Here is a 27,622-nt window from a genome sequence, read left to right on the forward strand (position 1 = left end):
GCATGCACACATGTATAGAACTGGTAACCCTGATAAAAATGACTACTAGAGGTTTTGTTATTGTTGCTTTTCAACATTTATAATGCACACAGTACAGAGTACTTGTGAAAAGAACTGTCACGATGATGTGGTGCTGAATTCATTACTGCTAGGGATGTGTTTGATGCCAAGAGTCATGACTGGCATCTGGCAGCATTGGGCCACTGTTTCATGGTGCATGATATACCTAGCAGAAGTTTTTTGTTTATTTGTTTTTTTAAGAATGAGAAAATTTGCAATTGAAGAATAATTTATAGAATTTTATTTTTTATTTTGCTTTAGACTAACTTTCAGACATTTGGTTTGCAGAAAACTGTGATTTTGGTTTTATAGTAAAACCGTTTTGCCAGTGAAGAGCATTAACATGCAGGCTTCTGCTCATGTCATATTTCAGACTAAAGACGTTTTACAATCAAACCAGAAAAATGTGAAAATAGAGATTTATAATAGAAATGTTGATTCGATTTGAGCTGAAGCCAAACGTTCATGAAGGAAAATTAGATTAAACAGTAGATGTTTAGAGAGACTTTAAATTATGACAGCTCTAACAAAACACATGCTGTGGATGTTTCCCAGGCTTTGGGAAACAAAACTGCCTCTCTCTGGCAGTTTTGGAACCTAGCTTCTTGATGTTAGAGCCATTTATTAAATTCTTTTATCTTTCTGTGGACTCACGGACTCACAACTTACAGCTTAGAGTCTGGTGATCAGGAGCTCTTATCGTACACATTCTTGTAGGATCAAACCCTGGTGTTGTCAGTGGAAGTAATTCCCTCCTGTCATATCATATCATATTATATTTATGAGGGTCAATTGCCATTTTAGACTGTGGGTATAAAGCTACCAGTTACAACTGATTTATTCTGTTTGTCAAAGCTCAGCAGATACTCTATGCAACTAATTTATTTTCATATACTGTTCAGATGTGGGGAAGCTCTTGACATTGGTCAGCAGATACTCTATGCAACTAATTTATTTTCATATACTGTTCAGATGTGGGGAAGCTCTTGACATTGTAAGAAGGTGGAAGCTGGGTTGGGGAGCATGTAATGGGAGGGCTCATTGAGTGGTTGCATGTAGATGCTGGAACAGAGCGTCTTCTTTCTGAAAGATGCATAGCCCTGGACTCTGCCCTGCCAGATGAGCAGGACCCCTCTGTGGTGGTGATAGCCAAGCCTAATGCCAGCTTCTGGGGTCAGTGCAGATGCTGTGTGCTGTTGGCTGTTCCTCATCAGATGTGTGATTTGCAAATACTTTCTCTCATTCCTGGATTGCCTTTTCCCATCAGTCTGCTGATAGTGTCCTTTGATGCCCAAACATTTTTGGTTTTGATAAAGTCCAACTTCATAGTTTTGGTTTCATTGCCTCTTTTGATGTCCTATCCAAGAAATGGCTAAATCCAGTGCTGTGAAAATTTTGACCTGTGTTTCCTTTAAAATTCTGTGAATTTTGTAGCTCTGGCTCTTGGTGTTTCTGTCTCTTGTCTATGTTGAGTTAATTTGGTTGTATGGTGTGAGGTAAGGATGACTTCATTCCTTTGCATGTGGGCGTCCAGTTGTCCCAGCACCATTTGTTGAGGAGACTCTGCTTTCCCTCTTGATAGTCTTCCTCTTGCAAGGTCATTGGGCCCATATCTGAGGGTTTATTTCTGGATTCTGTATCTGGTCTGTGGATCCACGTGTCTTTCTATCAGAACCACACTGTATTGATTATTGTAGCTTTGTAGTAAGCTTTGAAATTGTGGCGATATGAGAGTCCTCCAGCTTTCTTTTTCTTCAGGAAGAAAAAGAGGCTATTTGTGGTCCCCTGAGATGCCATATGAATTTCAGGATGGATTTTTCTAGTCACAGAGCACATCATTGGGATTTAGATAGGGACTGAATTATATCTTTAGGTCACACTGGATAGAATTGATATTTTAACAATATTAAGTTTTCTAGTTTATGCACATGGCATGTCTATCTATTTAAATCATATACTTTTAAATATGTATTCTTTTTTGTCAGTAGTGCAGATTTGGGTATAGCCAGGCAGACATGGTTAGACTCTTGCTCTGCCACACTTAACACATTGATGTCGGACGGATCTCTTTGGGGTCTCAGAGCTGTGGCTTCCTCTTCTTTAAGTGTAAGTTGTGTAAATATTTACATATTGGGTATCAAGGGTCTAGCAGAGTGTGTGTGACATCTTTTCCCTCTCTTTGTGCCTCTCTGCCCACCTTGGACATCTTTACGTGCACCAGCTTTTTCCTCTCTTCTGCCCACCACTTTGTCTGTTCTTTCTCATATTTTAGGCTGAACACTGACCCCTGGACACCTAACTCTGATTTAAAACTTGCTTTCATTCTTTAGCTTTCTGTTGAGGTCATTCCCTGTCACGCTCTTTGGGGTATAGGCCTGGACCAACTAGGATCCAGCCCTTGGAGAAGTATGGACTTAGGTGAATGTCATCACTGGAGAGAAGGGAATGTGTGGGTGGCTTTAAAAGGCAGCCGCTAACACTGCTTTTGAATTCATGGTTTAATAACACCATATGCTTGTGTCATGTTTTAGATTTTGCAAAGTGCTTTCCTACCCCATGCATCTCAAAGATGAATCAACATGAAAAACACCTGATGAACTTGTTAAAAACAGTCTGGGGGCCCCACGCCCAATTGCATGAGTCACAGTTCTAGGAGAGTGGCTAAGGGATTTGGGATTTTAACAGACTCTCCTCAGCCAATTTTCCAGCAACTGGTCTGGGGCAGGTCCACAGACAGCCTTTTGGGAAGCCCTGACCGTCCTCTCTGCCAGTTCTGAAATCTCCAGTTCAGAATCTGACAGGCCAGACCTGGGTGCAGACAGAGCCCTGTCCCCAAAGGCAGGGTTGGCCCCAGTCAGGCTCATCTCCTGTTTTTCACTCTCGGGGCCTTGCCTCCAGAGTCCTTCCTAGTGTTCCCCTGTGAGGAGAACAGAAAACCCTAACTTGAAGGGAAAAAAAAGATACACTCCAGTTGTAACATTTATTGAGCGCTTTCTAAGTACCAGGCACAGACATGAAGCCTGGGTATTTGTTCAGAGTATAGCAGCTAAGCCTCAGAATCTTTTTTGGCAGAATATACACCCCAGTTCCCTAGACACTGCAGTTCATTTTAACAAGTATTATGGGGTGTGCTTTATCACCCTCAAGAAGCGTGTGAACAATTTTGGAAGCTGAATTTACTTTTCATCCCCTTCCCCGCCATCCCCAGGAAAACTGCGCAAAAAATGCAGGGCAGGTCAGTGTGTATCATGTGCCCAGGTGAATAGGACATGTAACTGGTTCACAGTTAAGGAGAGACCGGCCTGAGCGGGGTGGGCAGGGTTTGAAGCTTGGCCTGCAGTGTTGAAGACAGCCACAAAAATCACTGTTGGTGTGGATCAGGTTCTCAGTGTGACTCAGGCCTGTGCTGGTAAGAATTTTGTGCACATGATCACATTTGACCCTGGAATCCCTGCTCCTCTGATGATCTTCTCCACTTAATAACTTTTTGCCTTCCTGTTAATCAGGACCCACATCTCAGAGTCATCCTTGACCTTTCTTGCTCAGCCCATTTATCAGCCTGTGCTGCTGGGTCTGAGTTCTCATTCCAGATTTCCCCTCCCAGAGTCTGTCATTCTCAGCAGACACTCTTGCCCTGTCACCCTGTCCTGCCTGATGATCGCAGTGGCCTGACCTTTGTCTACTGGAGCCTGTTCTTACTGGAGCCTGTTCTTACTGGAAAACAGGTTATCTTCTCTCCTCTGCTCAGAACCTTCTGGAATAAAAGCCCCTCTTAATCCAGCCCTACTACCCTTCCAACTCCTTTTCCAGGCTCCTTGGTCTTCTTAGAGTCTGCGCTCAGCCCCAGTCTTGCTGCCCCTGATAGGAGACCCTCTCCCTGGCCTCCTCCTGTCCGCCTGTGTGGGCCAGGCCCTCACCCTTCCCTCTAGCTCTTCCCTGCAGCCACCTGACCCTTCTGGTAACATCACACCCCCCCAAACATCCCAGCCATTCTAATCCTGCCCTTACGGCACTCACCAGTGACAAGTTGCGTGTTTATTTGTCCTCTTTATTATGTGACTTCCGAGACTAGATACTCTGTGAAAGCAGGACCTTTTCCGGTCCATTCATCCTGCAACAGTGCTCAGGACAGAGCCACTCAACTCTGTGCAATAGGTACAGTAAAACCTCTTTTACAGATGACGGACCTGCGATTGTAGGGGTTTCGGGAATTTGCCCAAGGGAAACGCTGTAAGTGACTCAGCCAGGCTGAACTTTAGTCTAATGTCAGCGTCTCAGTTCTTAATGGGAGGGAACTCCAAGAGGAAAGCACGGAGGTGGGAATGCGGTGGTGTTTTGGGGAGACAGAGGTGATTCTAAGGGTGGTCTTGGTCAAATGGAGCTCAGTTTGGGAAGGGTCGTAAATGCCATATTGAAGGGCTTGAACAGTTTTGTTTTAAATTGGGGACAAAAGTGCTTCCTACCACTTAAAGTTATTGGAGTTAATACTTGATAAGAATGTGCTTGGCACTTAAAAAGTGCTCAATATATATTGTGATTAGAATATATCTTTTTAAAAAATGTGACATGGTATCTTTACTGGGGCTTCCCAGGTGGCTTAGCGGTAAAGAGTCCACCTGCCAGTGCAGGGGACATAGGAGATGTGGGTTCAATCCCTGGGTCTGGAAGATCCCCTGGAAAAGGAAACGGCGACCCATTCCAGTATTATTGCCTGACAAATCCCATGGTCAGAGAAGCCTGGTTGGCTATAGTTCATAGGGTTGCAAAGAATCAGACACTACTGAGTGAGCACACATGCGCTATATCCTTATTATTTTTTTATTGGACTGTAGTTAATTTATAATGGGTTAGTTTTAAGTGTACAGCAAAGCAATTCAGTTTCATATATGTATATATATAGCTATATATGTGTGTGTGTGTATATAAATTCTTTTTTAGATTCTTATCCATTGTAGGTTATTACAACATATTGAGTGTAGTTCCGTCTGCTATACAGTAGGTCCTTATTCTTTACCTAGTTTATAGTTTATCCCCCCTGCCCCCACCCCACACACATACACCTGGCCCCAAATGTATCTTGTCAGCAGAGAAAACCTGGACTCTGGTCACCAAAGTAGAAAACTTCTAGTGCTTTGAACTTATGTAAATGGTTTCTAGAGTTTTCTCAATTTTAATTTCATTTATCTTCCTTAAAGCTAACTACAAAATATTGTGAGTAAATAAATGGCCAGCTGTTACATCTGAGTAAGATATTAGTACTTGAGAAAGGGGAACATAGGAACATTTGAGAATTATGCATTTAGCTTTATTTTTCATCCTTTAAGATTGTGTTTAAGCCGGTAACTTCTGATCCTAATTGTGTATGAGAATCACCTTTTCAAGCTCCAGACTGAGAGCTCCCCCAAGGCCCTCTGAAACAGGATCTTGGGGCAAGAGAATCCAGGTATCAGTCTTAGGTAATTTTGAAAAGTAGGAACCGCACCCACAATGTGTTCTTAGAGAGAAGGAATATTTTGCCCAGAAAAGGGTTCTGAAGTTTGAAAAAGCCTTTCTAGTAACACTGCATCTTTATAGAGGGACTTAGGCCTGTGCCTATAAAAAAAAGAATGTGTGGCTAGAATAAGACTGGATCTATAAGGGCAAGTAGAATCAATGGTGACTCATGTTGAGAGTTCTGGTTCAACAGGACAGAATGCAGGAAAAACAGGTCGGCTCCCCTCAGTGACAAAGAGGTTAGAGGGGTTCTGCTTTAATCACCATGGCGACTCATCCCTGAGTCTGGGAACCAGCGCTGCTTCCCCGGGTCACCCAGCCTGGTGGTACTTGTGGCTCCCGACACACGGCCCTGAGAGGAGAGGCTGGGCTGCCCTCGAGATGTCACATGGGCCCCTAGGGCTCACTCTTGCCTTGCGTTGGCCAGAATTGGCAACACCTACTTTTTTTCCCATGAGAAAAAATGTAAAATTTGCAACTCTTTACTCCTTGTCTCTAAGGTGAGCGAGAAAGGTGATACTTTGCCCACATTCTTACCCACATCCCCTGCTGCTTCCCAGTTTTAGAGATGGGTGGGCTTGACTGGAATAGGGAAGCTGCACAGCTCGGAACATGATTTTAGGTTATCTGAACCAGGAGCAAAAGCAGGAGGTCCTCAGTGGGGCATTCTCTTGGCTCTGCTCCTGAGCCCTGGCTCATCACTTGCTTTCCTTGGAAGCTTTCATTGGTTTTCTCCCAGCCAGGAGCTGTGTCATCCATCCTTCTGTGCCCAGCTTGGTGCTTAGTAGGTAGATAGGTGGGTGTTTGTCACATGGATAAATCTGATGGAGACTATGATATAATGAAGGAACAGAGCATCCTTTCAAGGTAAAGTTTCAGGGTAAACAAGAGTGAGTTGCAGGTGGATGGAGTCCTAGTTGGTAGCTTTGAATGAACTAGATTTTGTTCACATCTGATGGGAGAAGAGAGACTTTGCAAGCAAGGGGATTTTATAAGCAAAAACATAGTGTCAGGAGGGTCCAGGGGGGTGATTGTGCAGAACCTAGCCTTAGTGAGATGCATGAACCAAAATTGATCATTTCTGTTAATATCACATTTAACTAAAAGAGGGAAAAGAGCGGCTGCTAGCAGTGAGTCTTTGGAGACCCCAGTAGGAGATCCATTTTGCTCCGAACTAGTTGTGGGGCCTTTGGCAAATCAGTTAACTTCTGGGTTTATAGAGTGGGGGTGTCAGAATAGATTCTACTTCTCCCTTAAGATCTAACATTGTGACTGTGAAGTCTGAGTGGGCGGTTGATATTGAAAACACTAGGCAGTGGTCTTTGGTGTAATGGAAGAGAGGATGTTTATTTGCAACAAAATCTAAAGGACCAGTAAAATCGCTGTTGGTGGTGGTGTTGTGGAAATTTTGAGGTTATTATTTGGTGGTGTTGTGGCTAGATTATGTGAAATCTGCCCTAAGAAACACTGGAGATTCCCTTGGGATATTTAGTAACAGGCAGGATGAGATGGTTGGACAGCACCATCAACGCAATGGACATGAGTTTGAGCAGACTCCAGGAGATAGTGAGGGACAGGGAAGCCTGGTGTGCTGCAGTCCATGGAGGTGCAAATGATCAGACACGACTGAGAGACTGAAGGACGAAGGAACCAACGAGGACCATGAGCTTACGAGCTGGGCCCGTGCACGGGTACCCTTAGTACAGCTGGGCCCAGGGCATGGCCACTTTCCTCGAGGCCTGTCACCCTGTGCCCCCTCCCCCTCAACCACACCTTCCCTTAGCCCGCAGAGCAGGGGAGATAGGTACTTTTATTGTGCTTGAAGTTAGCAAATTTGCCTTAGGTTGACTTCTTTTGTATGAAGCCAGTAATTTTATTTTTATTGCTTTTTATTAAGACCATATGTAACTTTGAGAAGCTAGCAGCAATGGTAGAAAGAATGAAGACACCTGAATTCTAGTTCTGGTCTCCCTGACAGTCTTTTGATTATACTAAGTTAGCTGACCTAAGACTTTCTTCCTTATCTGTGAAATGGGAGGGCAGTCTCTCTCTTTTGTCTTTTCACAGGTCTTCCTAGGATCAAATGAACAGAAAAAGATTTTGGAAATGGTAAATCCTTAAATAAATGTAATGCCTTCATCTTGACATTTTATGATAAGGATATTGGTTAGTCAAACAAGTTCTCTGGGCCCACCCAGGATTTCTCGGGCGCCTCTGGTGATACAGATGATTCCCTTACCTGCTGATGTGAGGTCAGTTTTCCACAGCTGTCGCTCTGGATAGGTCTCAGCACAGGTAGTCATCAGACCTGCATGTCTTCATCTCTCTCTTACTCGTTAACCTAGAGATTCAAAGAAAGTAATGATTTCTGTGACCATCATTTTTATAAGGAAATAGGGTTCCTAGTATTCTTTCTGTTATTTTAATAAACTGTTCTATATTGTATTAGGTGGTCGTTCTCTTTTTAAGAAGATACTTTATTTACTAATTTTAAATTAATTTTTATTGGTGTACAGTTGCTTTACCATGCTGTGTTAATTTCAGCTGTACAGTGAAGTGAACCTGTTAGGCCTATACTTACACTCCTGCTGTTTTAGGTTCTTTTCCCACACAGGTCACTATAGAGTATTGAGTAGAGTTCCCAGTGGGGCCTTATTCATTGTTTGTTGTTTTTGTTGCTCAGTCCAGTTCAACTCAATGGACCCCATGGACTGCAGCACGCACGCCAGGCTTCCGTGTCTTTCACTGTCTCCTGGAGTTTGCTCAGATTCGTGTCTGTTGAGTCAGTGATGCTATCTAGCCATCTCATCCCCTACTTTCCCCTTGTCCTCCTGCCTTCAGTCTTTCCCAGCATCAGGGTCTTTGGTAGTGAGTCGGCTCTTCCCATCAGGTGGCCAAAGTATTGGAGCTTTAGCTTCAGCATCAGCCCTTCCAGTGAATATTCAGGTTGATTTCCTTTAAGATTGACTGATTTTGTCTCCTTACAGTCCAAGGAATTCTCCTTACAGTCTCAAGGAAACTCCAGCACCACAGTTTGAAAGCATCAATTCTTCGGTGCTCAGGTTTCCTTATGGTCCAACTCACATCCCTACATGACTGCTGGAAAAACAATAGCTTTGACTATACAGACCTTTGTTGACCAAGTCCTTATTGCTTATCTATTTTATATGTAGTAGTGTGTATATGTTAGGTGGTCATTCTTTTACTTTTTTCTTCAGATAAAGATCTTGGGTCTTAGGTACTTTATTAAATAAATAATCAGCCCAAAGTTAATTATTGTGCGTCTATAATTGAAAGTGGTTTATAGACTTGGCATTCACTTCATGCTTTTAAAATTCCAAGTGAAGTGTGTTGAGGGAGTGTCTCCTCTTCAGTGCACGGGAATCCGTTCTCTGGGACTAGTGACGAAAACGTGTCACCCTGGAAGCAAGTGCTTCATTAAAGGAGTATATGATGGGGAACAACTTCCTGAAGGAGTCATTGTCCCATCACCCCTGACTTTGAGTTTGCAGGGATCTTTGTTTCTTAGAGTATGTTTCTTTACATTTTATTTATTTTTTGCTCTGCTGGGTCTTTGTGGTCTGTGGGCTTTTTTCTTTAGTTGGGGAGAGCCGGGGCTACTCTCTGGTGGTAGTGTGCAGGCTTCTTATTGTGGTTGCTTCCTTTGTTTTGAAACACAGGCTCTAGGGCATACAGGCTTCAGTAGTTGCAGCTGCTGGGCTCCACTGCACAGGCTAAATAGTTGTGGTGCATGGACTTAGTTGCTCCGTGATGTGTGGGATCTTCCCGGATAAGGGATCGAACCCATGTGTCCTGCATTGGCAGGCGAATTTTTCACTACTGAGGCACCAGGGAAGCCCTAGAGTCTTGAGTGCGCTTCCTGGTTTCGAGCCAGTGACATTGGGACACTTTGGGGTGAAATCAGACAGTGCGGGGTGCGAAGGAAGCCTCCTCTGTGGCCATCCCCTTCTCTGTTTCATGATACCAGTATCTGCTGCAGGGTTCCTGTTTTCTCTTAGGATAAGCTTCTTGCCGCATGTAGATGGAGAATTCGGACTGGGCACTGGTATTTGCAGTACTTCTCCTTACCCGCTAGGTCCTGGGTTTATCATGGTGCAGGCTTTTGGAAGCTGAGCTGTTTTCTGCTGGGGACAGTCTCCCCCTCCCCCGGTAGCTTGGCTTCATCCCTCATCCTAATCCTCCAGCCCCCAGCCCGCCGCCCTGCAGGAGACTCAAACCAGCAGCATGGGCTTTTCTTCCCGCCTCCTTCCCACACGGCACGGCGGTCATACTCACGTCTTGCCTTGATGTGGTCCAGTGTCTTATGTCAGCCCTCACTTGGTCTCCCGCTGCCTGTCTGAGGTGTGCAGAGCAGACTGCATCCCCGTCATACACATGATGTGAAGTCTCCGTGGATGCCTGGATGGTTGAACGGCCCACAGTTGATCCTGTCCTCAGAAGTGGACACCGCTTTCTTAATCCTCAGCCCTTTATGCTGTCTTCCACACTGCTGCCTTGCAGTGTACCCAGGGTCACAGGGGGTTGTAGGGATATGAAAATAGATGCAAATGTAAGCCATTATTTTTCTAACCAGAGTAATTTCCGGTGTGTGAGAATGGAAGGCACCATCTTTGTGAATATTTGCTATAAAAAAGCCATATGCTCTTTAAGTTAAACAATAGGCATTGCTCATCTAACATTAATATCTGTTTCCATGTTTAAATATCTTACTGTGAGACTTGAAGGAAAGGAAGTTGACGGTCACCTCTGCTTATGTAATAGAGTAACATGCTCTCTGTAACTTAAACATACATTGGTGTTATGGGGGATTGTTTTTAAAGTATTCTATTTATGGAATTTAGGGCTTCCCAGATGGTCCTAGTGGTACACAATCCTCCTGCTAATGCAGGAGACCCAAGAGACTTGGGTTCTATCCCTGGCTTGGGAAGATCCCCCGGAGTAGGAAATGGAAACACACTCCAGTATTCTTGCCTGGAAAAATTCCATGGACAGAAGAGCCTGGCAAGCTACAGTCCATAGGGTCACAAAGAGTCAGACATGACTGAGCATACAATGATGATTTATGGAATTTAAATTATGTATATTTGGATTTACATATTTATATATAGTTATGTAGTTTGGAACTTTAAGAAAAAATGCAAAGAAGAAAGCAAAACCCAGCTATCAGCCTACTTGTGATAGATGCTCACTGTCATGCTATGGGGACTTCTGCGCTTCTTAGTGGTGAACAACCCACCTGCTAATGCAGGAAACATAAGAGATGCAGTTTCGATCCCTGGGTCAGGAAGATCCTCTGGAGTAGGAAATAGCAACCCGCTCCAGTATTCTTGCCTTGAAAATTACATGGGCAGAGGAGCCTGGTGGGCTGCAGTCCACATGGTCGCGAAGGGTCGGACACGACTGAAGCAACTTAGCATGCACTGGTGGCTCAGTGGTAAAGAATCTGCCTGCGATGCAGGAGATGAGGGTTCAGTCCCTGGGTCGGGAAGATCCCCTGGAGAAGAGAATGGCTACCCACTGCAGTATTCTTGCCTGGGAAATCCCATGGACAGAGGAGCCTGGCAGGCTATAGTCCATGGGGTCACAAAATAGTCGGACATGACTTAGCAACTAAACAACAGAATTTCATTATAATATGGGGGTGTTTCTTTGCAGCATTTCTGTGTCTATAGATTTTTAACACAAAGTTTTGTATTTGACCCCTTTCACATCATATGATATTGTAAATCTCCAGTGCCATCCTTGTTTTTCAGAAATTTGGGCGTCGTGTAATATTTTGTTGTACCGTATTTACTGTATTTACCGTGTTTACCCCGGCCACCGACCGTTAGGCTTCCCAGGGGCCTCAGTGGTGAAGACTCCACCTGCCAGTGCAGGAGACACCGAAGATGTGGGTTCAGTCCCTGGGTCAGGAAGATCACATGGAGAAAGAAATGGCAACTAACTCCAAAATTCTTGCCTGGCAAATTCCGTGAACAGAGAAGCCTGGAGGGCCACGATCCATGGGGTCACGAAGAGTAGGACAAAAGTTAGTGATTGAGTGTGCATGCACACACTGGCTGTTAAACTTAGAATTTTCAGTCTTAAAGTTCTGGAGTGAAGATCTTTCTGTTCAAGTCTTCTCCCACATCTCTTATTTCTCAGGGAGGTTTTTCAGGTGATGAGTGTGAGTCACATGTATTGTACCGTTGTCTTTATTGGTGTTCAGAGAAGGTGCCTTCTGCAAATAGTGTCAGAAGTGGGGTCCTGTTTTTTTAGCTGCATTTCTCCTATTGCTTGTTATGCATGTACATTTCTCACCCAGCTAAGAAGCTTCTTGAGGATTAAGAAGCTCTGTCATTCATGTTTAATGCTCCCCCAGGCCCCCAGCATCCAGTCCAGGGCCTAATAAAACTGAATACGTTTATTTACTGGAGTAACAAAAGGGTTTTTGTATCACACAATAAACCTCATAAAGCTGTTCAGCAAAACTCAGTATCCTGTAATTCAAATAAACGAGCACAATGAGAAGATAGCTTGAAGAGTGTGTGATTAGTGAATGGAGTTTGTTGTGTATTTGCTGCTAAAATTACTATTTCTAAAAAATCAAATACTAGACTATTGTCTAGGTTGGTGCGGTTTTCTTTTCATGCCCTTTATGTTCAGTTGAAAGGAAGCATCCTCAGATTGAATGGTTTTCTGGTCTACTTGTTGGGTTTTAACAAAGAACGCATTGAAGGTAGCTGCTTTGTACGTTTAGTTCAGTTTTCAATAGTATTGATTGATTTGAGTTTTGTTGAGCGAGGTGAGACAGACCCTTTGCTCTGTAAGAGTTTTCACTGTGGATTCATTAGAAAATACCAGGAGTGAGAAGAAAGTGAGAAGATTGCTTCTCTTTCAGGTAAACAATAGGAAAGATCCCTAAATGTAATTTTTAAGGCTCCAGCCTCCCAGGCTTTTATTATAAAATGCTCAAGTCCCTGTCTAGGTCACCTAGTGTCACTAACCCTTCATTTAAAGAATAGAACAGATTATTTTCTATGATATTTAAATGCAGATAGCAGAGGTACAGTCTAAATCACTTGGCACCAAGTAGGAATTCTTTTCTTCTTTTGCTGTCTTTTCCTAAGACACAAATGCCTCGGCTTAAATTATTAATTGGAATGTCTGATTTCCTACTGTGTCATCTGTAAGTCAGGGGCCACATGACTGAAAAATTGCCATAACTAATAACCTCCTGAGGGAAAGAGGTACAGAGCCATATCTTCTTATCTCTTTCGATTTAAAAGATTTAACAGGAAAGAGTCAATACCCACAGCTGTTCATCTGTCTCCTTGGAAAAATTCCATGATCAAGATATTCCATTTCAGAAAATGGTTCTTTGTTTATTCTCTCTTGACATACACATACATGGATGGAGGGATGGCTGAAAGTAGCTTACTATACCAGGAGTGAGTTCCTATTTTTTATTGACAAACTGGAAGTTCCAACTCCAGAATAATCTTGTTATAATATAGCTGTGAATCTTCCCAAATGGTAAAGAGTCTTCCTGCAATCCAGGAGACCTGTGTTCGGTCCCTGGGGCGGAAAGATCCCCTGGAGAAGGGAATGGCAACCCGCTCCAGTGCTCTTGCCTGGAGAATTCCATGGACAGAGGAGCCTGGTGGATTTCAATTGTGGTCCCTAAAATAATTTTTTAAATATTTATTTATTATTTATTTGGCTGGTCCAGTTTCAGTTGAGGCACCCTGGAATCTTTGATCTTTACTGTGGCATGTGAAATCTTTCATTGTGGCATGTGAACCCTTAGTTGTGGCGTGTGGAATCTAGTTCCCTGACACCCTGCACAGGGACCATGGCGTCTTAGCTACTGGTCCACCAGGAAAGTCCCCCTAAAATTGTTGTAGTTAGAAGTTGTAGTTGGGAAGCGATTGGCACATGACTGAAGACTGAGCTCATCTTCTGGAAGCTTCTGTTTGCCTCTTGGAGAATCAGCTTAGCTGTTGCAGTTCAGTTTCTGCTTTGTGTTCTGTTAGTCTTTGCACATAAATCTGTTAGCAGCCATGTTAGGTTTATAAACATGACTGTACTCTTTGGGGACAGGGATGTGTTGAACTCGTTTTAGCTGCTTGACTTGAAGTCAGTTAGTTTATCAGTAAATATTCATTCATACATAAATCAATTCTTCCAACTAATATTCTTTCAAACTTTGAATTTAGGAAACATAGAGACAAGCACTTGGCATTTGGATCTTATCAAATCTTTAGGCTGATACTTTGACATCAAAGGATTATTCCCATTATACAGATAGGAAACTGAGGGTCAGAAAGGATAAGTCACTTTGCTGTGGTCTCAGCTAGCCTGTGGTAGAGCCTGGCTGCTTGCTGAGCATCACATGCAAAGCAGTCTCTCTGCCTGCCCAGAACTGAGAGTCTAGAGGGGGTTAGTGACACGTGAGCACGCTGGTATAAAATAGTGTGTGTGGTGTTAATATATGGTGAGAGAGGAGGCAGGCTGCTAGGGGAGCCTGCATTGAGATACTTTAGAACTAGTGGTAAGATTTGAGAAGGCTTCCAGAGAACTAATCTAAGAACTGAGATCTTGCTTCTGACACCTACTAGTAGAGTGGAGGGAAGGAGTCTTGAAGAGCGTTTGGGCAGGGGGCACCCTGTGCAGATCCCCCTGAGTGAAGTTGCATGAAGGGCAGCATGTGTGGGCCTGGGGTGGGGTTCGAGCCGCAGGACGAGGGGCTGCATAGCTACTCGTGGGCCAGACCCGAGTGACTGTGTTGGGGAATTAGTGGAGTTTTTTAGGATACTCTAGAGAAAATAAGAGTGGTGGTGGCAGTTGAGACAGCACAGTCTGCATGGATAAAAAGAATACATTTGAATCAGTTCTAATGAGATGGATGAAACTGGAGCCCATTATACAGAGCGAAGTAAGCCAGAAAGATAAAGACCATTACAGTATACTAACACATATATATGGAATTTAGAAAGATGGTAACGATAACCCTATATGCAAAACAGAAAAAGAGACACAGATGTATAGAACAGACTTTTGGACTCTGTGGGAGAAGGCGAGGGTGGGATGTTTCGAGAGAACAGCATCGAAACATGTACATTATCTAGGGTGAAACAGATCACCAGCCCAGGTTGGATGCATGAGACAAGTGCTTGGACCTGGTGCACTGGGGAGACCCAGAGGAATAGGGTGGAGAGGGAGGTGGCAGGGGGGATCGGGATGGGGAATACATGTATATCCATGGCTGATTCATGTCAATGTATGACAAAACCAACTACAATATTGTAAAGTAATTAGCCTCCAACTAATAAAAAAAATAAATTAAAAAAAAAAAAAAAGAATATAAACCCCCCTCCCCAAGAAAAAAAGAGAACAGTCGAAGGTGAGGTTGACAGGTCGCAGTTTACACGCGGACTGTGACCCGAGGGCAGGATGAGTCCCGGCTGCTTGGCTTGGGCCCTGGGGGCTGGCAGTGTCATTCCTGAGCTGGGCGTGGGGTGGCGGGGGAGCAGATGCCGAGGGGCGGTGCTGGAGGGCGTGAGCTGTCACAGCTCAGAGTGGCCCTGTGGTCACGGAGACATCTTCAGGCTGTGGATAGATTTTAGAGTCCGCAGCATAGAAATTCACATGAAACTGCTAGAATTGCACAAGAAAATGGACAGATAAAAGAGAAGGCAGCCTCGAATAGTCCATGAGGAGCATCAACTCTTGAAGAAAAGCAGAGGAGGGGCCAGCCACGAAACCAAGAACAGAGAAGAACCCAGAGTCATTGTGTCCCTACCGGTGTGCCGTGATAGCAGGTTGAGTCAGTCCTGTGGGGTCGTTTGATTTACAGCCATTCCAGTTTAGATGAATGGATGAAGCTCATCGTGAGTGCCAGCCGCATGCCAGGCCCTATTCAGTGGCGGACAGTGTGGGCCAGAACCCTCCTCTGGCGGAGCGTATGACCACTTCACTTAGAAAGTCACTTAAGAGCTCCACCTAAGAAACCTTTGGTTTGACCCTTTTATGGAGCACAGATTTTTTTTTTTTAATCATTAAAAGTCATTTTTATCGATTAAAGAATTTGAGGAATTAGAATAATTACAATTGATATAATCTTATTGAAGCATAGTATGTTTACAAAATTATGTTAGTTTCAGGTATATAACATAGAGATTCAGTGTTTTTACAGATTATAATATAATAAACTTATTATAAAATAATGGCTGTGACTCCCTCTGCTATGCAGTATAGCCTTGTTTCTTAATTAGTACACAGTAGTGTGTATCTCATGCCCCTGATGTGCCCCTCCCCCTTCCTCTTCTCCATTTGTGGCCACTAGTTTGTTTTCTGTGTCTGTGAGTCTGTTTCTGTTTTGTTACGTGCATTCATTTGCATTTATTTTTTATTCCATATTATATGTGGAACATGGATTCTGATTCAGCATCAGGTAGACTCACAATACAGGGATCCACTGAATCCTTCAGACACTTTTTACTTTACTTTTATGAAGAAGTCATTAACTACACCAAGGGCATTGCTTTTCTAGGGCCATCAATTGAGAAATTCTTCCAAAAAGGAACATGGAGTGCTTTGAAAAGTCATTTAACACCAGTGTGAAAAGTCCACCCTCCAAAAGAATTATTCTCCACAAATTGTAGGGTACTCCTATGTTATGAAACCTCAAGGAGATGAATTTTGCTCTTTTTTAATATTCTCAGTTCCCCAAATATTTATCTTTTGTACCATCCCAATGTTTAATTCAGTGGAAAACAGTGGAAACAGTGGCAGACTTTATTTTTGGGGGTTCCAATATCACTGCAGATGGTGACTGCTGCCATGAAATTAAAAGACGCTTACTCCTTGGGAGAAAAGTTATGACCAACCTAGACAGCATATTAAAAAGCAGAGACATTACTTTGCCAACAAAAGTCTATCTAGTCAAGGCTGTGGTTTTTCAAGTGGTCATGTATGGATGTGAGACTTGGACTATAAAAATGCTGAGCACCAAAGAATTGATGCTTTTGAACTGTGGTGTTGGAGAAGACTCTCGAGAGTCCCTTGGACTGCAAGGAGATCCAACCAGTCTATCCTAAAGAAAATCAATCCTGAGTGTTCATTGGAAGGACTGATACTGAAGCTGAAACTCCAATACTTTGGCCACTTGATGCAAAGAGCTGACTCATTTCAAAAGACCCTGATGCTGGGAAAGATTGAAGGTGGGAGGAGAAGGTTACGACAGAGGATGAGATGGTTGGATGGCATCACTGACTCAATGGACATGAGTTTGAGTAGGCTCCGGGAGTTGGTGATGGACAGGGAGGCCTAGAGTTCTGCAGTCCATGGGGTCGCAAAGAGTCAGACTTGACTGAGCGGCTGAACTGAACCGAATGTTTAATTCAAGATAAATGGCTAAAAATGAATTTTCATGTCCATGTGTGCTGTGGTTGCTAAGTTGCTCAGTCATGTCCGATTCTTTGTAACCCCGTGGACTGCAGCCTGCCAGGCCCATCTGTCCATAGGATTCTCCAGGCAAAATACTGGAGTGGGTTGCCATGCCCTTCTCCAGATCTACCAAAATATGGTTATTATGGACTGTCTATATCCATTTATGACCATCATTATGGGATAGTAGTCCATTTGTCAAATTTTTTCATATCCTTGGTGTCCGTGGTCTACTATAATAAAGATTCAGGTTAATGGATTGTTTTATAGCTCCTTAGTCATAACTTCATTGATACCAGGCTGAATGTGCTTGAACATAATGATATCATGAGACGTGTGCTTCAGGTGCTTAGACCTTGCGCATGAACTCACCTCAGCTCTGTTGTCTTCCTGGCCACAGAGAGGATGAACCTAGGGAATGTTTTTTCCTGTTTTTATTCCCTACTCAGATATACATGTTAGTGTTAGAATCGATAGAATATGAGTATGAAAGATGCATGTTTTTATGGTAGTTATGTTTTATTATAACTCTCATATAATTTTAACCATTTTTTCCCCTTGAATGACGCTCCTAATTTGTGTGCTTTGTGGTCTTCAATCCATTTGCTACAGCTGCAATCCTGATAAGTGGCTCAATTGTAACTATAATGTTGCTCTTGAAGACTCACTGATGTCTCATGGAAAACGTGTAAAAACATTCTATTTAAACACAATTATGCTTAAGTATCACATTTTCTCCATTTCTGTCCTTGAAAAATTATTACTAAGACCATTGGAATGAGAACACCTTGGTCCTTCCGGCTCTGAAATTCTTTAGTTTCTCTGAGTGGCCTTTTGTTGGGTCTTCAGCCCTTCCTCTCAAAGCTGCCCCACCACCTGTGAAGTCACACAGGTTCGCGTGTAGATTTTAAAATGCTCACAGAGTACTGGTTACACCTTCTTATTTTTTTTCCCCCCTCAAGAGCAAAATCCATAGAATTTAATGTAGTGTAAGAATAATTGGAAACTATTAGGGGAGGACGTCCTTGACATTAAAAACGAACTCAAAGAAAGGGAGAGCACTGTCTGGGGAAACAGGGTCAGAAGAGGGTAAGTTCATTAAGTGATGACAGAAATCGAAAGAAATGGGTTGGCTTCTTTGTCCTCTGAGAAGTAAGAAGCTGCAATTTTTGCTGAGATGCTGGGGCAAGAAGGTCTTTCGGCGGCTGCTACGGGGAATGGGACAGGGGATGACAAGGACAGGACCAACCCTGGTAGTTGGCTTGTATTTCACACTAGTGTCACAGACTTAACACCGCCCTGCATGACTCTGGGTAAAGAGAGTTCTGTGCTTTGCGGATTGCATTTTCCCAGTCCTGAAGTGGTGCCCGCCTGTAACTGTGCACTCTCTGCTTTGTCTGGAGGCCAGTCAGAGCGCCCTCATTTCTGCAGACTACGGTTTCAAGACTCTTCTCGGAAATGTCATCCTCTTCCTATCCCTTCCGTCATTTTGGGAATCATGACCAGTCAGCTGCATGGCACGCTGCCCTGCTCTTGACATTCATTGTAGGTTTGAGCACAGAGGATTATAAATATATGATCAGTACAAAGAACAGAGCTGTGTACAGGTGTTTGCAGGATGCTTCCTGGATTACACCTTCACTGCTTCACTTGCTACCAAGAGTGTGAATCCCTGTCTTTTAGAAACTTCTCAACTGCATGCTGCATGAAAACAAGAAGAAGGTTAGAACTAGGGAAAAAGCTAAAAATAATGAGAAACACAGAGAGGTCTTATGTTTCAGGCTGCTGTAAGCCAGACACCTTGATCTGGGACTCTTCCCTGTTCATCCTTGGGGTACGGGACACACAGGGCTGGCTCACTGTTACAGGGTGTCCTGCGTATGTGCACACACTTGTGCCCGGCTCTGTCTCCCTCTCACCCAGAGTCTGAAACCCAGATTCTGGATTGTTCCAAAGGCCATTCCAGCTCATGCTTTAGCTTTTCGTTCTCTCCATTGTTTCTTTCTGCACTTCGCCCTCTTCAGCGCCTTTGCCATTCCTTGACATCTGCTTTTCAAAGACACTGATTTCAATTCTTCCCCATGAACCACAGTACTTTTTAAAATTACATGATATAACTAACTTACCTTACTGAAAAACAAATGCTGTGATTATTTTGAGGTGTTTTATTTTTATCACAGTGTTAAAATATATGAGTATTTTAGTAATACTTTTAAAAGAAAGGTGCCCTCTATAATTCTGTCATTAGAGATTCATCTGGGGAGCTATGGCAAGCTAGAAAATGTGGGCTGGAGTACGAGGTGGCAGGAAGGGATTTGCAGGAGTTCTGCTGCAGCTTCAGATTGAGTGTGTTATCCCGTTAGGCTGTCAAGAATGTTTTGACTTTGAGCACGCTGAGTTGTTAGTGGCACACATCAAACGTGTTGTGTGTGCGTGCACGCTCAGTCGCTCGGTCGTGCCCTGCTCTTTGCCACGCCATGGACTGTAACCCGCCAGGCTCCTCTGTCCATGGAATTCTTCAGGCAAGAATACTGGAGTGGGTTGCCATTTCCTTCTGCAGGGGATCTTCCCCACCCAGGGATTGAACCCGTGTTTCCTGCATTACAGGCGGGTTCTTTACCCCCCACCACCAGGGAAGCCCCAGTGGGAGAATAAAGGGGTTGTTAGATTTCTGTCCTCTTCAGTGGTAATCACATTGTTTAAATTTTCCCTTCTTGGATCAGTTTGGGGAGTTTCTATTTTGCCAGGGAATCTTAGTTTCTTCTATGTTTCTAAATTTGTTACTGTAGAGTTGCTTGTGGTATATTTCTTTTTCATTTAGTTTTATTTCACTTAGACATGTCTGTGTGGTCATGTCTCCTCTCTCATTTCCAAACTTGTGTAAGATTTTTCTTTCTCTCTTTCCCTTATTTCAGATTTGGGAAGGAGTGTATCCATTTTCTTACTCTTCAAAAAAAGCTTGGGGGAGAATGGATACATGTATATGTATGGCCAAGTCCCTTCGATGTTTACCTGAAACTACCTCAAAATTGTTAATTGGCTGTACCCCAATACAAAATGTTTTTGGTGTTAAAAAAATTAAAATTAAAAAGAAAATAAAAATTTTTTAAAATCCCCTGTTGGGATGTGTCTGTTTTTTCTATCCCCATTCCATTAATTTCAACTTTTATCTTTTTCTGTTCCTTCTCTCCTGATTTCTTTTGGTACATTTTGTTATTGTTGAGGTGGTGAGCACTTAGTTCCTGATTATATTTCTAGAAACATCACAGTTTGGTGCTTGGAACTAGATCCTTAGTAGGGCATGGTTCTTTCTTCTGTAACAGGGATACAGACTAGTGGTAGATAATAAAAAGGAGTGTCACATTAATGCCTCGAGAATTCACATAGCTCTGTGCCAACCATTAGACGTCATTCTTACCCTTTGAGATTGTGTTGAGTGTTCTGTAAGCGGCAGACTTATCAGTAGAATGTATACATCATGTAGACGCCTACTACAGTGAATCAAATACCCTTTCAGCAGAGAGCTAACAGGCCAGAAGTTGTTTTCTTTCATTTCTCAGTTGTCATTTTTCCAGTTTCCAGGAAAGGATGTGGTGATAATCTAAATTATAGAGGGCATAACTATAATTCTGAATCATCTGTGGTTCTTTGAAATATAATACTTGTATGTGAAACAGATAAGATGCTTTCAGCTCTGGTCCCTCTCTGAGCACCCTGGGCAGATCCTGGTCTGTTGAATCCACGGAAGCATCTGTCTGCTCACTCCCTCTCGGTTTCCCTATCCTAAAATATCATTATTCCCTCAGTTATGAAGCTGCCCTGGGTGCAGACAGCATGGTGTCATGCCCACTCTAACTTCTTATTATTTTTCTCCAATGGAGAAGAAAGCAAGCTGCCATCATAATATCTGCTGTTTCTGGAGATTACCACATGGTCGTCAGAAAGTCATTAAGAACCCATTGGAATGAGTCCTTACACTGTTTAGCTATTTGGGTTTTAACATTACTCCTGACTGAACTGCAGTTGTAGTTTATGCTTTGGTGAAGGCTGAGGGAAAGCAGCTAGCTATATTATACCTTTATTCTCATCACTGTTTTCAGAAGAAGTAAAATCATTCTTTTTTTTTTTTATTCCTTATGCAGCAGCAAGATTCCTTGACAGCCATGAGCTCAGGAAATATGTAATACCTGGAAAATATTTTTGTTTAATTGAAAACAGAATAAATTGAAAAATTATTTATGATTAAAGAGGAGAGTTAATGAGGTCAAGTTTTCTACTGGCCACAAAATGAATCTTATTTTAAATCACCAAGCTTCTGTTTTCCCCCACACATTTGTCAGATCGCTGTTGGCATAATGAACTAGAAAGTTGTACTTGTTCAGGCACCGGATTCTTTTTTTTCCCTTAACATTTTATTTTATATTGCAGTATAGTCGATTAACAACGTTGTGATAGTTTCAGATGGGCAGCAAGTACCATTTTCGCAGAGAACTATCAGCCAGAAGTTGTTCTCTTTCATTTCTCGGTTGTCATTTTTTTCAGTTTCTAGGAACAGCTTTGGTGATAATCTAAATTATAGAGGAAATAATATATGTATTACATTACATATATTGCATACATGCCATATATACGTTTATCCATTCTCCCCTAAACTGCCCGCCCATGCACGCTGCCACTTGACATTGAGCAGAGTTCTCTGTGCCATACAGTAGATTAAGAATCTGACACCAGATTCTTAGAAACTCCTTCTCACAGTCAGGAGGATCTCTGTGAGTTCCTATCTGCTTGCAAGAAAACATTCTGAAAACTCATTGTTAATGCCTGATACTGACCTTTTTGCTGCTGGACATTTTGAGTTTACCTGTTTCAGTTTAAGAATACTCAAACAATTGCATCACCATTGTGTTACTCTTGGAACTAGTTGAAATGTTGCTTGGTTAACTAAGTTGAGCCCAGCTAGATCCTTAGATAATGTTGATATGGAGTTGAAGGGCATGGCTCCTGGCTTCGGGGAGCTTCCAGTTCACTAGTGGAGGAGAGTGTTCAGTAAACCAGAAGAGTATAAGAGAAACCGCTATGGCAGTGTGGATGCGGGCGCCCTGGAAACACAGAGGAGGCACTCTTTGCTCAGATGCGGGCCCATGGTGGGGTGCTGCTCGATTGTGTGGTGTGAATTCTAGGCTGCCAAGTAGAGTGAGAGGGCAGAGTGTTTGGGGAGAAGAGGAGCATGATGTGGAACCATGAAGCTTCCTGACAGATTGGGGGGAACTGGAGAGAAGGGCAGATAAGAAGCTGTGTGGGCAGTGTGTTGAACTTGAGCTGCAGTGATTGTTAATGGCTATTTTCTGTTTTTTAATTCAGGTGAAGGAAACACTCCTGGCCAGATGTCTTAAGGGATGCTGCTGGAAAGGACGGAGGTGGACAAAATTATTACAGACTGAGAAGCAAGTTGGTTTTGGGGGAACCATACTCTGAGGATGTTGTTTGCGTTTGGTTAACAAGAGGAAATACAGCTCTAGAAGAAGCCTTTGTAAATAACAATGTAATTAGGTTTACAGCAGTCTTTCTGGTGAGACTTGGAGCTCCTTGCCTTGGCAGACATGAGTGACCCCAGGCAGTCACAAGAAGAAAAGCACAAACTCGCCAGAGCCTCTTCAAAGTTCAAGGATCCTCCCCGAATCATGCAGTCAGATGATTATTTTGCTCGAAAATTTAAAGCCATCAATGGCAACATGGGACCCACCACTTCTCTAACTGCCTCCAGTTCCAACGAGAGTGGTGGTCCAGCTAATGGTACCCCGGCCGTGCCCAAGATGGGTGTGAGAGCAAGGGTGTCTGAGTGGCCTCCTAAAAAGGACTGCTCCAAGGAACTGACCTGTAAGACCCTATGGGAAAGCCGATCCCAGACCAGCTATGAAAGCGTCACATCCATTATACACAATGGGCAAAATGATGGGAGCGATGGCCAACAGGAGGAGCCGCTCGATCTGGACTTTGTGGAGGCAAAGTATACCTTCGGAGACATCTTTGTGCACTCCCCACAAAGAGGACTGCACCCCATAAGACAGAGAAGCAATAGTGATGTTACCATCAGTGACATTGACGCAGAAGACGTCTTAGACCAAAATGCAGTGAACCCCAACACAGGGGCTGCCCTTCACAGGGAGTACGGAAGCACATCGTCCATCGACCGACAGGGCTTGTCGGGGGAGAACTTTTTTGCTATGCTTCGAGGGTATCGGCTGGAGAACTATGACCATAAGGCCATGGCCCCTTTTGGGTTCCCCGAGTTCTTCCCCTGCGACCCAGCGATCTCCCCCAGCCTTCACGCTGCAGCACAGATTTCTAGAGGCGAGTTCGTACGCATCTCAGGATTAGACTATATGGACAGTGCCCTCCTCCTGGGGCGAGACAGGGACAAGCCTTTCAAACGGAGGTTGAAGTCAGAGTCAGTGGAAACGTCCCTCTTCCGCAAGCTGCGGGCCGTGAAAAGTGAGCATGAGACGTTCAAGTTCACCTGCGAGCTGGAAGATGGGCGTCTTGAGCGGGGGGTCCGCCCTTGGAACTGCCAGCGCTGTTTTGCACACTATGATGTCCAGAGCATCTTGTTCAACATCAACGAAGCCATGGCCACGCGGGCGAACGTGGGCCGGAGGAAAAACATCACCACCGGGGCCTCGGCGGCATCCCAGACTCAGATGCCAGCCGGCCCGCCGGGCAGCTGTGACTCCCCGCTGGGGAGCAAGGAGGACCTCAACTCCAAGGAGAACCTCGACGCCGATGAGGGTGACGGGAAGAGCAACGACCTGGTCCTCAGCTGCCCTTACTTCCGGAATGAGACAGGTGGGGAAGGCGACCGGAGGATTGCCCTGTCCAGGGCCAGCTCGTCGTCCTTCAGTTCCGGGGAGAGCTGCTCCTTCGAGTCTTCGCTCAGCTCTCACTGTACCAACGCAGGCGTGTCGGTCCTGGAGGTGCCCAGGGAGAACCAGCCCATCCACAGGGAGAAGGTGAAGCGTTATGTCATTGAGCACATCGACCTGGGGGCCTACTACTACCGCAAGTTCTTCTACGGCAAAGGTAAGGACACGCCTCTGTCCCGGGGTCCCTCCCCGACGCCACTTGTGACGTGCAGCTTTGCGTCAGATCGTCACTGTCAGGGTGTCTGAGGCCGTTGTCCCACGGGTTTGGGCTTGGTCTGTATCATGGAGCCTCCGCCATTGTTGGACTGATCCTTCCTTGTTTTTTTTTTTCATTTATTTTTATTAGTTGGAGGCTAATTACTTTACAATATTGTAGTGGTTTTTGCCATACATTGACATGAATCAGCCATGGATTTACATGTGTTCCCCATCCCGATCCCCCCTCCCACCTCCCTCCCCATCCCATCCCTCTGGGTCTTCCCAGTGCACCAGCCCTGAGCACTTGTCTCATGCATCCAACCTGGGCTGGTGATCTGTTTCACCCTTGATAGTATACTTGTTTCAATGCTGTTCTCTCAGAACATCCCACCCTCGCCTTCTCCCACAGAGTCCAGAAGTCTGTTCTGTACATCTGTGTCTCTTTTTCTGTTTTGCATATTGGGTTATTGTTACCATCTTTTTAAAATTCCATATATATGCGTTAGTATACTGTATTGGTGTTTATCTTTCTGGCTTACTTCACTCTGTATAATGGGCTCCAGTTTCATCCATCTCATTAGAACTGATTCAAATGAATTCTTTTTAATGGCTCAGTAATATTCCATGGTGTATATGTACCACAGCTTCCTCATCCATTCATCTGCTGATGGGCATCTAGGTTGCTTCCATGTCCTGGCTATTATAAACAGTGCTGCGATGAACATTGGGGTGCACGTGTCTCTTTCAGATCTGGTTTCCTCAGTGTGTATGCCCAGGAGTGATATTGCTGGGTCATATGGCAGTTCTATTTCCAGTTTTTTAAGGAATCTCCACACTGTTCTCCATAGTGGCTGTACTAGTTTGCATTCCCACCAGCAGTGTAAGGGGGTTCCCTTTTCTCCACACCCTCTCCAGCATTTATTGCTTGTAGACTTTTGGATAGCAGCCATCCTGACTGGCGTGCAATGGTACCTCATTGTGGTCCTTCCTTATGTTTTAAAAAAATTTAAAACCTTTTGGCCACACTGTGCAGCATGCTGGATCTTAGTTCCCCGACCAGGAATTAAACCAGTGTCCCCTGCAGTGGAAGCTCAGAGTCCCAGCCTCTTGTTTGTTGTTTAGTCACTAAGCCATATATATGTGACTCTCTGCGACCCCATGGACGTAGCCCTCCAGGCTCCTCTGTCCGTGGGATTTCCCAGGCAAGAATACTGGAGTGGGTTGTCATTTCCTCCTCCAGGGGATCTTGCTGACCCAGAGATCAAAGCTGCATCTCCTGCATTGGCAGGTGGGCTCTTTATCACCTGAGCCACCAGGGAAGCCCCCTAGCCACTTGACTGTCAGGGGGTTCCCTTATCTCTTCTTTAGAGATCCCCGATTCCCTTCCGTCATTGATTCCTGGTCCCTGATGTGGAAACGCCTACTCTTTCCTTCTCTCGGCCAATTTGTGAGCATCACAGACGTCAGCCTCCATTTAGGTTACTCCGTTTAGGGTGTCTTCTTTGATGAAGTCTATTGCTCTTTCATCCTCTGAATAGTCTTTTATACTGTGAACAATGAATACTTCCCATTCTTTTGCCTCTAGTTTTTCCTATATTTTTCTCTGGGTACCTTGGCTTCATCTTTTAAGTTTTATGTCTTCACAGCTCCTACTGCATTGTTGTGCATATTGGAAGTGTTAAGCAAATCTTATTCAAAGAATGTATGAATGTATAAATTAGTAGGATAGATAGGTTTCTTGTGTTTTTACAAATAGGCTTAAAGGTTAAGATACAAATAGTTCTTTGCTGTTGTTATTTTGGAAGTTCTTTAAGTACATGTAATATATGACAAATGATGTTTGCTTTTGTTTGTGTGTCCTTGAAGGATACATCCCTTGGAGGTCATGTAGTTGAGGACTTCCCTGGTGGGCTAGTGGTTAAGGCTCCATGTTTCCAATGCTAGGGGCATGGGTTCTATCCCTTGTCAGGGCAATAAAATACCGTGTGATATTTTAGGATGTGTGGCACAGCCAAAAAAAAAAAAAAAAAGTACAAGAAATTATGTGATTCAGTCTTCAGCCTTTCAATGTGTCCTCAATTATTCCAGAGACATGAGAATCCACTCTGTGTCAGAGACAGACCTACAGAGAAGCATGTTTTACACACACACAAGTAAAACACATGAAACAAAACACCCAGGGACCCTCACCCCACTTCTTAGTGGGTGTGACTGCCTTCCTTTCCCCTTACTTCATGACATACTCTTTGAGGCTGCTTTTTCTGTACGCGGTTCCCCGGCCACCCCCTCCACCCTGACATCCCCCTTAGGGCGCTGAGCTGGGGGAGGTGGCCCAGCCAGCTGGGGGAGGCGCTGCTCATGTTCCTGCGTGAGTGAACCATCCTGCCACTGGCGTGGATAAGTTCGAGCTGACTGCACTCTGAATTTGTTCAGTATTGGTTTCTATCTTCAGAATGCTTGTCTGCAGTCTGACTCCAGCTGTTTCTTTTTGGGGTTAGGTTTGGAGTTAGGTCAGTAAATACTTACTGCCAGCATCTCATTTGCGTTCCTTTTACATATCTTAGTGCAGTAAGTCTACACAATGTATACATAGTAGAGAGCCGATGTTTTCTGCACCCAGGGTTGCCACCTTCTCATCCATTTAATGTCCTTAGGATCTGTTCCACGAGATAATTTAACTCTGACCTCGGGAGGTCACTCCATCCACATAGTCCCTGGAGCCTTCTTAGGGACTGCAAGCTTACATTTATTAAATGAACAAATTAATTATTAAATGAATAAATTTCCCCCACTTTTACATCAATCTAAATTTAACCTGTCATCCATAATCATATTATGAAGTCATATAAATTAATGAAGTGAATATAATGTTGATAAGCACCCATAGCTAAATAAGCAGACACTGGAATGGTGACTAGTCAAATACTTTGAGTTGATCTTGTACTGACGATGTGATGGAACTGAAATAATTTTGTCAACATCTTGGTTCCCCAGCTGTGTCCCCTGCATTCCCATCTCAGCCCTGGTCCCTCAGTATCACCAATGTGAGCTGTTGCCTTGGAGCCAGTGAACTCACAGAACCCTAGACCTTCTCTTTAGTCTATGCCAGAAATAAATCACAGCCCTCAGGATTGCTCATCCCGGGGCAGTGCATTATAAAACTCTGCTCATGGATGCTCTCGAGGTAGAAGTGTAGTTATTTTTGGAAAGGGATACCATGAAGAAATAGACTTCCTGCTTAAGATCTTTTTTTTTCTTTTAATTGATGAAGCTATGACTGTCGATGCTAGTGATAAAATAGTCTCTTAGAATTATTATGCCCTGAAATCCTTATGCAGCGAGTCGTAGTAAGTAGTTTTTGTGATTCACCCTTTAAAACATCAGGATGTAAAAAAAGGATATATATGTGTTTATGTATAATGCATATTTATACAAATACTTACTGCTAGCATCTCATTTGCATTCCTTTGCATATCTTAGTGTAGTAAATCTACAGCGTG

The 27,622-nt window shown here is 43.8% G+C and overlaps 1 protein-coding gene across 10 annotated transcripts in view; it reads left to right on the top strand.

Annotated features, from left to right (window-relative positions):
- Positions 1–27,622, top strand: part of SIPA1L2 (signal induced proliferation associated 1 like 2) — a 236,048-nt gene that overhangs the window by 100,220 nt on the left and 108,206 nt on the right. For all 10 annotated transcript variants that reach the window (XM_070471084.1, XM_070471082.1, XM_070471089.1 and 7 more), the window contains one exon: positions 22,366–24,081. In XM_070471084.1, coding sequence (XP_070327185.1) covers positions 22,605–24,081 — 1,477 coding nt within the window. In that variant the 5' untranslated portion in view covers positions 22,366–22,604. The remainder of the gene's footprint in view (positions 1–22,365; positions 24,082–27,622) is intronic.

Source organism: Odocoileus virginianus, chromosome 7 (genome assembly GCF_023699985.2).
Source record: "Odocoileus virginianus isolate 20LAN1187 ecotype Illinois chromosome 7, Ovbor_1.2, whole genome shotgun sequence".
Lineage (NCBI taxonomy): Eukaryota > Metazoa > Chordata > Mammalia > Artiodactyla > Cervidae > Odocoileus > Odocoileus virginianus.